At 40.7% G+C, this 14,460-nt stretch overlaps 1 protein-coding gene across 3 annotated transcripts; it reads right to left on the bottom strand.

Moving 5' to 3' along the window:
* On the bottom strand, nucleotides 1-13,463 carry TRMU (tRNA mitochondrial 2-thiouridylase). Of its 3 annotated transcripts, none has more exons than XM_076328934.1 (11): nucleotides 13,376-13,463; nucleotides 12,724-12,889; nucleotides 10,417-10,523; nucleotides 9,736-9,858; nucleotides 7,643-7,815; nucleotides 6,049-6,102; nucleotides 5,423-5,489; nucleotides 4,533-4,633; nucleotides 3,324-3,468; nucleotides 3,009-3,091; nucleotides 1-1,788 (listed from the first exon to the last, which is right to left on the bottom strand). In XM_076328934.1, exons 1-11 carry the CDS (start codon nucleotides 13,461-13,463, stop codon nucleotides 1,642-1,644), a joined length of 1,254 nt encoding a protein of 417 aa, XP_076185049.1. In that variant the 3' UTR covers nucleotides 1-1,641. The 3 variants fall into 3 exon arrangements, with proteins under 3 accessions (XP_076185049.1, XP_076185051.1, XP_076185050.1); XM_076328936.1 differs by having other exon boundaries at nucleotides 9,736-9,855; nucleotides 13,376-13,439; XM_076328935.1 differs by lacking the exon at nucleotides 13,376-13,463 and adding an exon at nucleotides 13,073-13,083.
* Nucleotides 13,464-14,460: the final 997 nt, after the last annotated feature.

Here is a 14,460-nt window from a genome sequence, read left to right as displayed (position 1 = left end):
AACATTTATGAAGATTTTAATTGGGACATTTACTGGATAACTCAGATGAGGACAATGTGGAGCATTAACTCCTTAGTAATTAATTCCACATTTTGCAAAGACGAAAGTTTCAGGAAAGATAAGGAAAACATTAGGAAAACCACATAAAAGTCATGACCAGGACCCATAACACAACTAACCTAACACAAATCAGGAGTTGATGTGAAGCATGAATAGTCCTTACAGTTAATCTGGGCATGGATAGGCACTCTGAAGACAGACTTTTAAATTGAATTGATTTTGGCACCAGTGAAAAAGGATGGCTTTTTTCCCCTCTCATGCAGATCTGCTGTAATGTCAAATACGTAAGATTTTAACAGTCTAGCTTTTTTCCATAGGGCTCCCTGAACTGTGTGTTTAACTTTACCAGACTAGCAGGTAGACACTGAAGAGTGTCTTCTCCCCTTTTTACTTCCACACTTTGAAGAAAAGAGACTACCTTTTACTTTTCTTACCAGAAGAAATAAAAGGAATTCTTAGAAGACACTAAGACAACAGAAAAGGATGTACACGTAATCCAAGCCTTCCGATCTCCTGAAAAGATCTATTCATGGTACAGCTTTGCTACCGCCCAAATTGGATGCAAATCTCAAAATTCGACACCCATCTGGAAAGTCCTGCTCCTGCACAGCTGTACTTTAGGGACAGCTACCACCTTCTACCATATTGAAAGACAGGAATTCGTTTTTGTTGACTTGCTGTAATAAAGTTTTATTACAAGCTTAGGGTGTCCTCAATATGCACCCAATCCTTATAAACATAGATAATTTGGACAGGGCTATTCAGCTCTTCCTAATACCGCTCCATTTTGACACATGGCAAGATCCAATTATCGGGTCTATATTAAGTTAGCTACATAATAAGGAAATGCATATGAATTTGCATTTTTCTGAAGCAAAGAAAATGCTTTTTTTTTTTGCATTTGCATTCTCTTCTCCAGGAGAGAAACCAAACAGCCTCTGCCCTCAGCAGTTAATAAAAAATTAGTCAGTTGTGTGAAAAAATTTATCAAGACTGTTTTTAAGCCCCTAGATTTGTAATTCTGAATTACGTAAATATCTGAAACCACTACTTAATACAGCTTAAGAATCCAAAGCATTTCTTATAAAACTATATAAAATGAAAAATAAATATCTGTTGCTTGGAGTTCATTCAAAATGCTGAACTTAAATATTATTCATTCCTTTTCCAGAGTTCAAAGCACAAACATACATTTACTGTAAAACAACATATGTACTTTACCTAGGGACAGGTATCTTCACATAAGAAAAAAAAAAAAGTATTTCACTTACGCATAAAAGATAGATTTATGATTTCAGACATGATTTTTATATTAAAATTCTTGTATGTGTAACTACTATTACAGAACAACTTTAAGACATCCCTTAATATGTATTAACATAAATATCACTATCCAGTCCAGTAAAATTGTACCAAACTGGCTATAGTTTTAAACCTGTTCAGTGCTAGCAGTCAAGAGCTGGGGCTCGATGGTCAACTGACCTTTAGAACATACAGATCAACAAAAAATACGTTTATTATTGTTTTTATTATTCACAGGCAGCAAATTCTCCAAAGTCCTCCAATAAACAAACCCACGTGTTACGTTGCTGGTTCTATCTTGTCAATCTCTTCCTTCTTTGGACCCTCCTCTCGGTTTTTGCCCTGTTGCATGGTATACACCGATGGGCCCATCCTTAGGATCTTCCCACTGCCCAAGCACTCGTCACCCTTGTAGAACACGGCAAACTAGGACATAAACACAGGGAGAGTCTCTTCAGCAGCTGCAAACGGCATGGTGAGCAACTGCAGGCTGTGCAAGACCTGCTAGACAGTGAGTGTATTCATTTATATTTGTTCTGACCAAATCTTTAAAAAAAAAAAAGAATAAAAAAACCACAAAGGATTTGTTGGCTCACGAGTGTAAATATAAACATGTTGGTGGAAATTCCATCACGAACTTCTACAAGATTATTTCAAAACTCTTCAGTTGCTGAGGTGGAATAGATTGTGCTGGGAAGTTTCCTTTCCCAAAGGGACAACATACATAGCATCATCTCCATCTTCACTGGACTTTCCCTAGACAACTGTGTCCAGGCTATAGTGGCACTTCTCAAAATAGGAAGGGGACCAAGGACTACTGGAGCAGACCATCTGGAAGGAAGCGACTGGAGCTCCCCAACGTGCTCAGCAGGTTCTTGCAGGAGAGGAGGAGCACAGACCTCCTGGCCTTGTCTCATTACCTTGCAGTAAAGAGCCCGGTTACAGGCTCAGCAGCTCCGGGCAGTCAGGGGCTTCTCATGCCTATCATCATCTCTGGCTGGAGTCTTCTCAGCTCAGCTCACTTCTCTTAAGTGTATCCCTCTCTCCATTACAAATAATTCTCAGACAATTTCCCTCCTGATGTGTCCCATGGGCCCCCAAGTTTTGGAGAGGGAGAGTAGAACGTATGCTGGGAGAGGGCATGCAGAAAATGTTTGAGAACCACTGGTTTATGATGTGATGGAGTATCTTTATATTAGCAGTATTAAAAGGCATCACTACACAGTACCTCTTCTCAGTACTGTCCCGGGACAAGGAAATTCACTGGACACAGATCCTCACTAAACAAATTTGAACGCTAAAACCATATTAAGCAGCCAGTTACCAAACTAACGCCTTTTTAAATCTATTTCTTGAAGACAACAACAGATTCCATTTCTGCATATACAATTGATTACCAGAGACGTTTTCATGTATTTCTAAAACTTGTAAGCAAATTTCTCAGACTATATGGATAACAGCAGACCATTTAAAACTAGAAACAATCTCCTTCAAAGTAGTTGATGAATAGTCAAAAATAGAGCTAACTGCTCTCACATGCAAATGAATTAACTATTTTGCCCCAGCTAATAAAAACACTACTCTGTTTTATTAGCCAGATAAGCCAAAACACAAAAAATGAAAGAAAATCACTTCTAATAACTTACCTGCCCAGGTGTGATAGCTCTTGCTGGCTTCACTAGCGTCACCCACACACTCCCATCTTGGTTTAGAGTCAGCACACAAGGCACTAGAGCAGAAAATGGCCAAACACCTGCCAGTTAATCCTTATGTTCACATTAAAAAAGAAAAACCTTCATCACTAGGTTAAACAGATGTAAGTCAAGGATTGTTTTATAAAGACACTGCAGAAACAGAAAGGCAAGCCAACACTTTTCAACTATTTCTGCAAAACTACACTGAACACACTACCACAGTTTCACAAACCGAGTAAAACAAAAAACAAAACAAGGTTTGATTACCCAGTGCCATCTGGTGCCGAAACCTGAAATGACATTCCATCATTTTATCTCTAACAAGCTCTGCAGGAGGTTCCTCTGCTATCCAGTGCACTCGGTTTGTCCGCAATAGGTCTCTGTACAGAGCAGGGTGATCTGTTGATGGTGCCTTAAAATACGACGTTTATTTAATGCTGTTGTTTTTGCCAGAGAGTGTATAACTTGTAAAGTAAAGCATGAAATACAGAAGAAGCATCAAGCCATATCAAAATGAAGGCAAAATGAGTAAGAAAGCAAGCATTTATTAGCACTTAATCAGCTTCCAGGCGGAAGCCTTTAATGAAAAAAATAGGCTAAAGCAAGCCTGAATTATTTGTCAGTCTTCTAAATCTCAGAGTCACGTCACTTCTTGTATTCTTTTTCCTCCCATTATATTTCTGCCTTCTTCAGGCTGAGTCAGATATCTGCTGTCCTCCTTATCCTACCTCAACAATATGCTACCTCCCTCTTCTCCAATTTCCCAACTCAACACCTCCCCAACAAAGGTGTTGCACACACACAACCTTGCTGTAGGGCATAAAAAAAACTTCTTAGTGGTCCTGCCTGTTTCTTCTCAACTCTCACTTGATTATGATTCCCCCCCAGGCACATGAAGATGTAGCAGTACACCTCATTAGAATCACATCAGTAATAACAAGAATAACAACTGCATGAACAGCAAGAAACATTAACAATGCTAGCAAGCTGCAGAACTCCCAGTCATCTCATATGATTAGTCATTAACACACCAATTATTTGCAGTATTATATATATTCTGCCTCAGTTTTTAAAATGATAAAACTTATTACTGTCTACTACTTCTTTTACTAGAAAAAGAAAGTAGCAATACATAGTAAACCAAGATAATACACATTTTATATACTGTTTCATAATAACTACAATAAAAAACTCATGTTTTAGAGTAGAAAATGAGAGCTCAGTAGATTGGCTGATTCTTTTCAGTATTTGCCCTTTGTTTGGAAAAGTTCTATGCCAAAACCTAAAACAATTTTCTACTCAAGAAAAGCCAGTTTGGACAAGATGTTTCAAACCTGCTGATGCTGCACTAGTTGGTTCTTGTTTCCCCCAAGAGGAAAGCCAAGAATTCTGCCCAGGTTAGAATCACATTCCATACAGCAGGAGTCACAAAATGCTTGCATCAGTCATTTGCAGTACCAGTCTTAATTAACTCACCACAAAGACATCTCCAGTGCTGACATCTTTGTCTACAACGAACCAAGCATCCTTCAGGCCTGCTAGTCTAGCCCTCTGGCCTATTGTGTAGAGGAACCAACCTAAAGAAATACAAATATGTAATGGTGCTAGCAACTTTTAATCTTTTACTTTCAGAAAAGTATCTTAAAATCATTTCCCCAAAACTTTACCACTAAACAAACAATAACGAACCAAATTGTCTTAGAGAAGTGTGCCAATTACAAACTAAACTAAACTCTACTCAAAAGTTTTCATCTGTACTTGAAGCACGTGATTTCAAACTAATCCATTTCAACTGTGGTATCTTTAGGGTTTATAAAAGACAAACATTTCTTTATTTCAGCTTCAATTTGTGGTTTTGCTAGCACTCAGTCTTACCAGCTTCCCTTACTTCCATAAATTACTTGGGAGAGGAACTCAGTTCTGGCAGCTAGAACTGAGGAAAGCAAAGGAAGGACACACAGAAGGAAAGGACAAGGTAAGCTGCCCATGTTTGGTGATGTCCTGCTGTGCATCACTGAGGTGCATGGTGTATTTTTCCTGCAAAGTTTAGGTACTAAAGAATCTGGAACTGAAGCACAGTTATTCTGAAAGAATTAAATGAACAATGGCCTCTCAGTATTAAATTAACAACCACTTAGTATCAAGAGAGTAACCCTAATAATTATCATTTACTTTCTTGCAACATGGAACAAATAGTCAAGAATCAGTTGTAGTTCAAGGCTCTACTATCATATAAAGCAAGTTTTCCATCAAACTGGGAAAAACCTGTAGGCTCGTTTGGAATTTCACAAAATTTGTCCCTCCAAATATAAGCAGTATTGTTCCATTTATCTAAAAGCAGTTATTAAGGTGGGTTAGCCAATTACCTTTGTGTGTTCCCATCACCTTCTTATCTTCAATGGAAACAAAGTTACCTGGTTGAGGTTCTAAATACTACCAAATAGGAAGAGATTGTTTAAGTCAGAAGATGGCCCAAAAAAACCTCACGGTATATTTCAGGTTCTGTCACTACATTCTCTTGAAGTTGGAAAATAACTTTTCAAGAAGCAAACTCTGTCCAAGCAGCTTACTGCCTCTTCCCTGATGCTGCTTTAGAGAGAAAAGTAGGAAGGGCAGTCCCTATCAGCAGTAATTCTGGGCTTCACTCCCCCCATCCTCACTTATGCCAGGGGACAGCGGGATTCAGCCATTTGCCCCTCTCACATCACAACCCAACAGGTACTTGTCAGAGCCTGGCAGGCACAGGAGTGCAAGTTCATGCACTCCTTTTGCTACAGAAAGTGACTGACTGTTCGCTGGTGGAGGGGCAAGATACTTCCTACAGGCTGTTGGCGTTAGCTTCTAGGTAGGCTTGGGACTGCAAAAAGAGATGGGACATTGCTACTTAGTGTGAGCCACAAGCTGTTGGAGATTTTTCTGTAGACAGTGTTATAAATTACTACCAAAAACCAGAACAGAACATAAAGATTGTCATAGACTTAACGTTGCTCACCTCAAGAAGGAAATTTTCAAAGTTTCTTTCACCAATGAAACAGACTCCCATACTCTGAAAAGGAAACATGGTATTGAATCCATAAAAGCAGAGAAAAACATTTGAAATAATGTCTACTAATAATCTGTCCAAGATGGATTCCCCCCCCCAATATGTATCCTAAACTATGCTAGGCATCTCATAAAATAAACAAAACCACAACAGCTGCACCAACATAGGTAAACTAATTCTATACAGTATCAGTGAGAGCCATAAGCACAGAAGAGAAATAATACGAAATAGAACACGTTCAATAAATAAATACATTAACCTTTGTGACTATATGGTATGTATATTAAAAACAGAAGTCTCTTTCAGATTAAAGTACGAAAGTAATACAAATTATACAGTAGTGGTATATCTCTTGAAAAAAACTTTCAAAAACAAATAGGCTTTCCTTTTCCTTTCAGTTACTGTCTACGTTCTTCAAACACCCATTTACAGTGGACGAACATAAACATTAAAAGCAACCAAGACGGCACCAGCAATATGATTGCTGCCCTGTCCTGGTTTCAGCTGGGATAGAGTTAATTTCCTTCCTAGTAGCTGGTACAGTGCTGTGTTTTGGATTTAGGGTGAGAATAATGTGATAACTCACTGATGTTTTAGTTGTTGCTAGGTAGTGCTTACACTAGTCAAGGACTTTTCAGCTTCCCATGCTCTACCGACTGAGAAGGCTGGAGGTGCACAAGAAGCTGGGAGGGGGCACAGCCAGGACAGCTGACCCAAACTGGCCAAAGGGATATTCCATACCATGTGACGTCATGCTCAGTACGTAAACTGGGGGGAGTTGGCCGGGGGGCAGTGATCACTGCTCGGGGACGGGCTGGGTGTCAGTCAGTGGGTGGTCAGTAGTTAGATCACTTGTGTCTGTCCCCCCCCCCGGTTTTGTTTCTCTCTCTCTCATTGTTTTACTTTCCATTACAATTACTATTACATTTCAAGTATTAAACTGTTCTTATCTCAACCCGCAAGTTTTCTCTCTTTTGCTCTTCTGATTCTCTCCCCCACCCCACTGCGGGGGGGAGTGAGCGAGCGGCTGTGTGGTGCTTGGTTGCCTACTGGGGTTAAACCATGACAGTCCTGCATTACATTTTTTTAGTATCAACTCACGAAGTGTTAGTTCTCAGAGAAACAGAACTTTTTTTTTTAAAGAGTAACTGTGGAAAACTACTATGATCCAATTTCTATAAAGAGATACTGAAAAACAATTATAGTGAGGAAGCCTTTAAAAACTAAGGAAAATAAAGACCAAAGGCTTCTCACCTGCTGCGACAGAGAATGCTTTCCTTAAGGCTCACAGCATCCTAACACATTCACTTTAGCTCTTCTGAGATACAAAGGTAGACAAATTATCTGCAAGCTAAAACACACAAGCTAACCACAAGCTCATAACAGTACTTTTAAGCAAGTAGACAGCTATAAAACTGCTTCCCAACCTATTCTATTATGGTGCTCAGAAACACACGAGTTGTCACAGATTAAAGTTCAAGAAGTTCACGAAAGTCAATTTTAGAGAGAAATACAAATCAAAAGAGTTTAAGTGTTACCATGCCTCTTTTTTCTTTAGCACATGATGAAGGCCGTGTTCCGCTGCTATCTTCTTTACAAAACTTTTTGTTAAATCCCCTAAAGGGAAAATGGTTTTCCTCAAAGCATCCTGCGAGATCTGACTTAGAAAGAAGGTCTGGTCCTTAGAGAGGTCAGCCCCTTGAAGGAGTTTCACAGCTGCAAAGTGTAGAACACATAAAGCATCTCAACACAACCCCCTTTAATAGTTCAACTTCCTTTAGTATTTTGTTTTGACAATCAACATTTTAGTCTTATTATTTCCAAACACATGTTAAAGACAGTATTTTTCAGGTTTTTCAAAATCTAATTGAAAATGTTTGGGTATTTTCTCACCACTAAAAAGATCCAGAAAGATTCTGATTTTGTACAACACAGAATCTTACAAAGTCTTACATTGCCTCATCTATTACAATACTGCATGTGTCATTGGCAAGAACATCTACAACATGAAAAACGGAAACAACTTTCACATTTCATGTGAAATTGTATTGAATTCATGTGAAAGAGAGAATGAAGATTCAAATGTCTTAGAGTATACTGTTCTTCAAAAAGACACTCAGTTTTGCCCTGAAATCACACTGCTGTAAATCAATGATTTGAACGATCAGCAGAGTTATTCCCAATGCTCAGAGAGGACAGTTTGTCTTTTTTCTTTAAAATAGATGAAGTCTCCTGATTGCCCAGATGAAATAAAATTGGTATAATTTTTCAGTCATGTTCTGTCCACTCTCTTGAAGAGCTAATAGCTCTTCCGTTGTAGAAACTCTACTCATGTTTCTTGACTCAGACGAACACTAACTACAGGCCAATAGTTCAGTCACAACTAATAATACAAAATCTCAGTAACAGGGCAGGAAGCCTGTTTAGAACATCACAAAACACTACAACTGTGAATCACAGTCTGTCACAAGTATAGACCGTTGGTCCCGCTGGGGCCATTTCAATTTTCCAGAAATAAAATTAAAACAAAGAAACAAATAAACTCCTTTAAGTCCAGAACAAACAAATGAAAGCGGGGAAGCTGTAACACAAAACCATCACCGTGTCAGCTTTGCATAGTGGTAGTTGGCAAGTTTCTTTCCCTTTGGGTATAGCATGCTTCTCATTATACATCAGAGCTTCTCTGAGTTACTTTACCACATTATGGCTCACTGCAGAGCTATTTGGGAAATTCTCTACATCGCCATCCAAGCTGCGATAGCACCATGCAGAGACATACCCAAAACAGCATTCATGAAGCTGGCTTTGGTACTGGTAAGAAGAGAACCACTGTGGTGCTGAGATCAACCTCTGATTATGTCCAGCTGCAGGCAGACTATTAAAGTGAAAAGCAAGACCTGCACTGCTGCTACTAGTACCTTTGTTGACCTGAGAATCGTAGCCTTAAAAATGTCTGCACATGTTGCACTTGTACTTTTCAACTGCAGTGTAGGCAGAACCTTGACCTACCTGGGAAAACCAGGCTTCTATATTCTGCCTTATTTATTTGTTCTCATAGTTGAATTACTGAATGAGAACCTGATTCTTTCCAGTAAAATAATATACAGTCCAATTACTGTATAAAAGTAAGTTATTAAGTTTAATGTTTCAAAGCCTTAATTCTAAAATTCCACTTAAGCATATCCCCATGATGAGTTCTACCTATACTATATATCGCATAGCCAAAGAATACATTCCCTAAAATAGAAGAAATATTAAAAAAGAAAATTTTATGTAAGTCATGGAAATACTTGATAAAGATTTCTTGAAATACCTCTCCAAGGTACAGAAGATAGCCCTGTCTCCTTAATCCACATTACAGTTCCTCCAGAATGTTGATTACTACTGAAATGTTTATTCTTACCTCTGCACCTGGATTAGAACACTTAAAATAGAAAATGTAATATTTGACTAGTCAGGGTAATTTTCAGTAATGTAAATCCCCTGTTTTGCACAATAAACCTTCTACAAAGGCTGGGGTTTAAATGGTAATCCTTGTGTGTAAGGCAACAAATTTCCCTGATTCTGTGACAGCAAATATAGTTTAAATTTCTCTTTCATATCTAGGATGAAATATGAAATGAAAAAACCACTTACTATTTCTAACTTCAAAACGGTTTCTGAAAAGCCTTTGTGGTCTTTTAATATGTTTCTGTTGAAACACCTCCTCATCCTCTAGGGAGGTCCTAGCATAATGCCCAGTAGCAATTGCATCTGCTCCTATCAAGAAAAAAAAAAAAAACAAAACACAAAGGCACATACTTGAAATTCACAGTTTAAAACAGGATTATAAACATCCAGTAAGAAAAGCAGAAAGCAATGAAGGAAGAAAACCTATAGAGAAGTCTTATACAGACAATAATCATACTCCTGCTAATTAAATAATGTAAACTATTCATCAGCATGCCAGCACTTGTGCTTTTGTACTTTAAGGACCACCTAAGAACGTAAAACTTAATGCTCAGGTCAATGCATGTCCCTGAATTAAATCTGTTCCTACACGTGAGCAACCTGATCTAGTTGAAGATGTCCCTGCCCACAGCAGGGGGGTTAGACTAGATGACCTTCAGAGGTCCTTTCCAACCTGAACCATTCTATGATTCTATATGTAAAAGCAAACTTAAAACCAAATACTTTGCAAATATTGAAATACTGCCACAGATATATGTGGATTAGGCATGCATATGTACTTGTTTTTCCCCACCTTTTCAAGAGTTTGTACCCTTTACGCATTTCCACAGCACACACACTGTACTGACACACTTGAAAATGCCTTACCAAGGTTATCCATAGCATAATGAAGAAAGTAGTTGAATTTGATGTGCTTGTTACACACAATATCAGGATTAGGAGTCCTTCCCAATTCATACTCTTTTAAGAGGTCACTGTAAAATAAAGATTCAAATGTATATCAACATTATTAACACTGCATAATACTATCCGAGACTGAACGATCTGTTTAAACATGAGAACTTGAGACCCAGTCATACTAAGCATTTTATGTAAGGAATAAAATACCCATTAGATTTTAACCAGTAAAAAACAATGCTTGGAAGATTTTCTCCAAAGCGCACTGAGAACATGGTCAAATGATCACTCACAATCTTGTAACCGTGTTTTATTAGATTAATACTCCCTCAGGGGAGACATGGCTGCCCACTGTGCACAACCTACTCATCTCTTACAAAATACTTTCTTTCAGAATTAAACAACCCCGTGTAATTTTTCAAAGTGACAGTGCAGTGGAGTACACACCAGGAGCTACTGTGTCTCAGCTGAATGGACAATAACTTAATCTGCAGTAGTGCCACCATAAGCAGTCATGGGGCTTAATTTTATGGACTCTTCATGTCATGTTGTAATTTTACACTGTCACGTAATTAAAGTGCTTAGCATTATTTGCTTGAAAACATCGAAATAATAACTAATGAAATTAAACCAGCATACAGTGATGCACTGAGATATCAAAAGGCCTGCTCACTGCATTATTTTGCTTGTCCTCAGCAGTCACTGAAATCAAGAGGAAGTGAGGGCATAGACTGGATTTAAAAGAACACCAGCAACCCTCGTATTTGGTTTTACTTTTCACCATCTGAATCAATTGCTTTTTCCTTACCGTGTTATACATTACACTCATAAATAGAAAATAAAGCAACATATCTTTTGTCTAACTCCTTTTTAACAGCTCTGAATTCAATAATTCACACTAATAATTAAATCACCTGGGTCTAGCCAGAGCTGCCTCCCTCTTGCTGGCTCAGCGCTGTACTCTTACAATAACACAATACTCCTTTGGAAATACTGCAAGAGCACACTGCAAGCTTTATAAAAGACTCGGCATAAAGCCAGGCTCACATCAGTTCAGAACTTCAAGTAAAGTACAGAACCGGAGAAAAGGCAATGAAGGATGCCTACTGAATCTCTCTGACACAAAGATCTGAAACAGACTTTGCACAAACCATGGGAAAGACAAGACCTGGAATAGTTCTCTTGATAAAAGGTGTTTTTTGGTTAATAACCCTTTAAAAAGAGATCCAGAGGAGGAGTAAATTCAAGGTCAGTGATGGCAGTAAAGAAAAAAGGATTTTGAAACAAACCAAAACACTTGCAACAGATTGTTTGAGAACACTGTACTAATAAATGATGAGAAGCAAAAGAAAAGCTGATCTTCTATGATCTTTGATTCACTGTCATTTACAGACACCCCGCTCCCCTCAAGAGTTCTGATAACATTTATTCATTCTCTCACACCAGGAGGGAAAAAATGGAGCGAACTTTCCCAGAACAGGGCTGTTTTCTTCACTGACTGTACAAAAGTTTAGTGCTCAACTCGACGTCATTTCCACATGAAGTAGAAGTAGCGTGACTACGCTATTCCTCAGTTTCTTCTAAGATGAGGTAACAACAGCACTACTTAAAGGGGGATGATGAAGATCAGGGAACATCTTTTTTGTACTTATGTTGAGTGCATAAAAGATAAATTCTGTTGTTATACCAATATTTCCCTCCTTCTTCTGCCTCCCAAGAAAAACTCTTAAGCTTTTCCTATGTAGACCTTTCTTCCCTTAAAGTGGAACAAATTCACAGAAAATCTGAACACCCTCTTTAGAGAACAGTTTCAAATTTGTTACAAGTTTAAAGAAGCAAGGCTAGTTCATGATCACTTTGTGATAAAATGGGTTCAGTATATGTCAATGTAAAACACACTGCGTAAGTTACACACACAGATAATAACAGCACCCCATTAAATACTTTTTTCTGAAGTTGCAATACGGTTGGGCCAGCATGTGGGAAGCAGAAGAAATGAGCCGCACCAAAGCAACTGCTACACAGTCGTCATAACTAGGGAGAAATCTCCTATTCAAAAATAACAAACATGTTACAACCAACATATAAATTCTGATCTTAAATATGAAAGAGAGAAAAAATAATTCTCCGATATTTAACAGGCTCCAGTACTTTCTCTTAGCACCGACAATACCGCAATAAATTGCTGTTGCCCATTATCTGTCCATCCTTACTTTTCGCATAACACGGCACTATGCTAATACGCTGAAAGACCATCTATTTGAAACGTGTTTCTACCTGAATACTTCATTCCAGTATTCTTTCACGTAGGAAACCTGGTGAAAAGGAAGATCGAGCTTCTGACAAACCCGGTAAGCATCTTCGCAATCTCTGTCAATGGAGCAAGCTCCTTGCTCATCCAGAGGGTCCCAGTTCTTCATAAAGACGCCTGTCACCTGGTAGCCTATGAAATGAAGGTAAGAACGACTTACAAAGTTAAATTCTTACAGCCTGGACCCAAAACCTGTGTTTTTCAAGACTTGCTTGAGTGACTGCTTCCTTCAGAAGATGTGTGCAGTCCCGTACCAAGCAAACATCCCGCTAAGCTTTACAGTACAGTTACTGTATGGCTATTTTTTTTATCTACCGTTAGTAGCCAACACAAAGACAAGCTCTCCCGGCAACCCAACGCGGCGGTATCTCATCACTCCGAGCTTCTCCCATCCCCTCCTTCACTGCTCACTTCTGCCGCCCCCCGAGGCGCCCGGCCCTCCGAGGCGCCCAGCCCGAGGCGGGGCCGTTCCACCCGCCGGAGGAGGCGGGCGAGCGCGGGGAGGCGCCGGCCGGACTCGGCCGCGCGGGGAGCGGCCGGGCAGGAAGGCCGAGAGGCGACGGGCGGCCCCCGCAGCGCCGGCGGAGGGCAGTGCCCGGCCCCGCCGCCCTCACCCACCTCGGCGGCGCAGCAGCAGGGCGGCCACGGCGCTGTCCACCCCGCCGGAGACGGCGCAGGCCACGCGGCGCCCCGCCGCCGCCAGCATGGCCCCCGCCCCGCCGCCGCTTCCGGCCGGCCGCCCCCCACTTCCGGCGCCCAACGGCGCTCGGGGGTTCCGGCGCCGCGCAGGAGCTCGGGCAGGGACACCCTTTTTCTCAGTGCAGCGCCACAAGCACCGTGAGCGCTTGCGTTTACCGCCTCCCCGCTTATAAAGGGGAGCACTCTCGGTGGTTTTCCCCCCTTCACTGCCGTGCAGCCGGCCTGCACCTCTCCCAGCGGGGAAGCGGCGTTCAGGCCGACGGCTGCAGGAGGGGTAGGGCAGGGGCTGTGCAGGGGTGACCATACATCGTTAAACCGACCAGAAAGGTGGAAAAATCAGAGAAGCTTTCTGGCCCACAACCCTCCCCGCTTCAGGCCAACCAGAACCCTCAAACACACTCCAAGCAAGAGCCCTCCAGCTGTCCATGAGCAACAGGACTCAGCAAATTGAACTGGACAAAGGAAGACCCAGAAGAAAACATTAGTGTCTCCATTTGATTGCTTCATGTTCATTATCACTTCAAAAGCCAAAGGTTATTCCACCAGGCTCCAGCCGCTTCCACAGAGCAGTGCAGTCTCCCCTAGCTCTGCGGCCCAGGCAGACCTCCTGCACTGACCAGGCTTCAAGCATCTCTGGATGTTTGAGCAACTGACTTGTACCTTGAAGGTTGGAATTTGGCTCTTAGTTGAAGACACATCAAGCTGCCAACTCAGTGTCTGAACTCCAATAGTTAGGCTAGTCAATACAGGCGGTGAATCCCAGAAATATTCAGCTGGCCAGGTGCCTGCTTTAGGAGCACAGATTTGGGTGTTTCGACAGGCAGATAACTCCCACTTGCTCATAGTTGTCATGGCCATGCTCAAAACCAGGATTTAGGTCTGCTGCCTGCAAAAGCATACATTCACAAAATGTAGTTCTCAAGGGGCACAGAATGCTTGGCTCTCCTGCAAGTCCTTGAAGTAAATGGGTTTATGCCCTATACCTCGTTAAAAGAAATCACAAA

Source organism: Aptenodytes patagonicus, chromosome 1 (assembly GCF_965638725.1).
Source record: "Aptenodytes patagonicus chromosome 1, bAptPat1.pri.cur, whole genome shotgun sequence".
NCBI lineage: Eukaryota > Metazoa > Chordata > Aves > Sphenisciformes > Spheniscidae > Aptenodytes > Aptenodytes patagonicus.
This window is presented reverse-complemented; position numbering and strand designations above follow the sequence as displayed.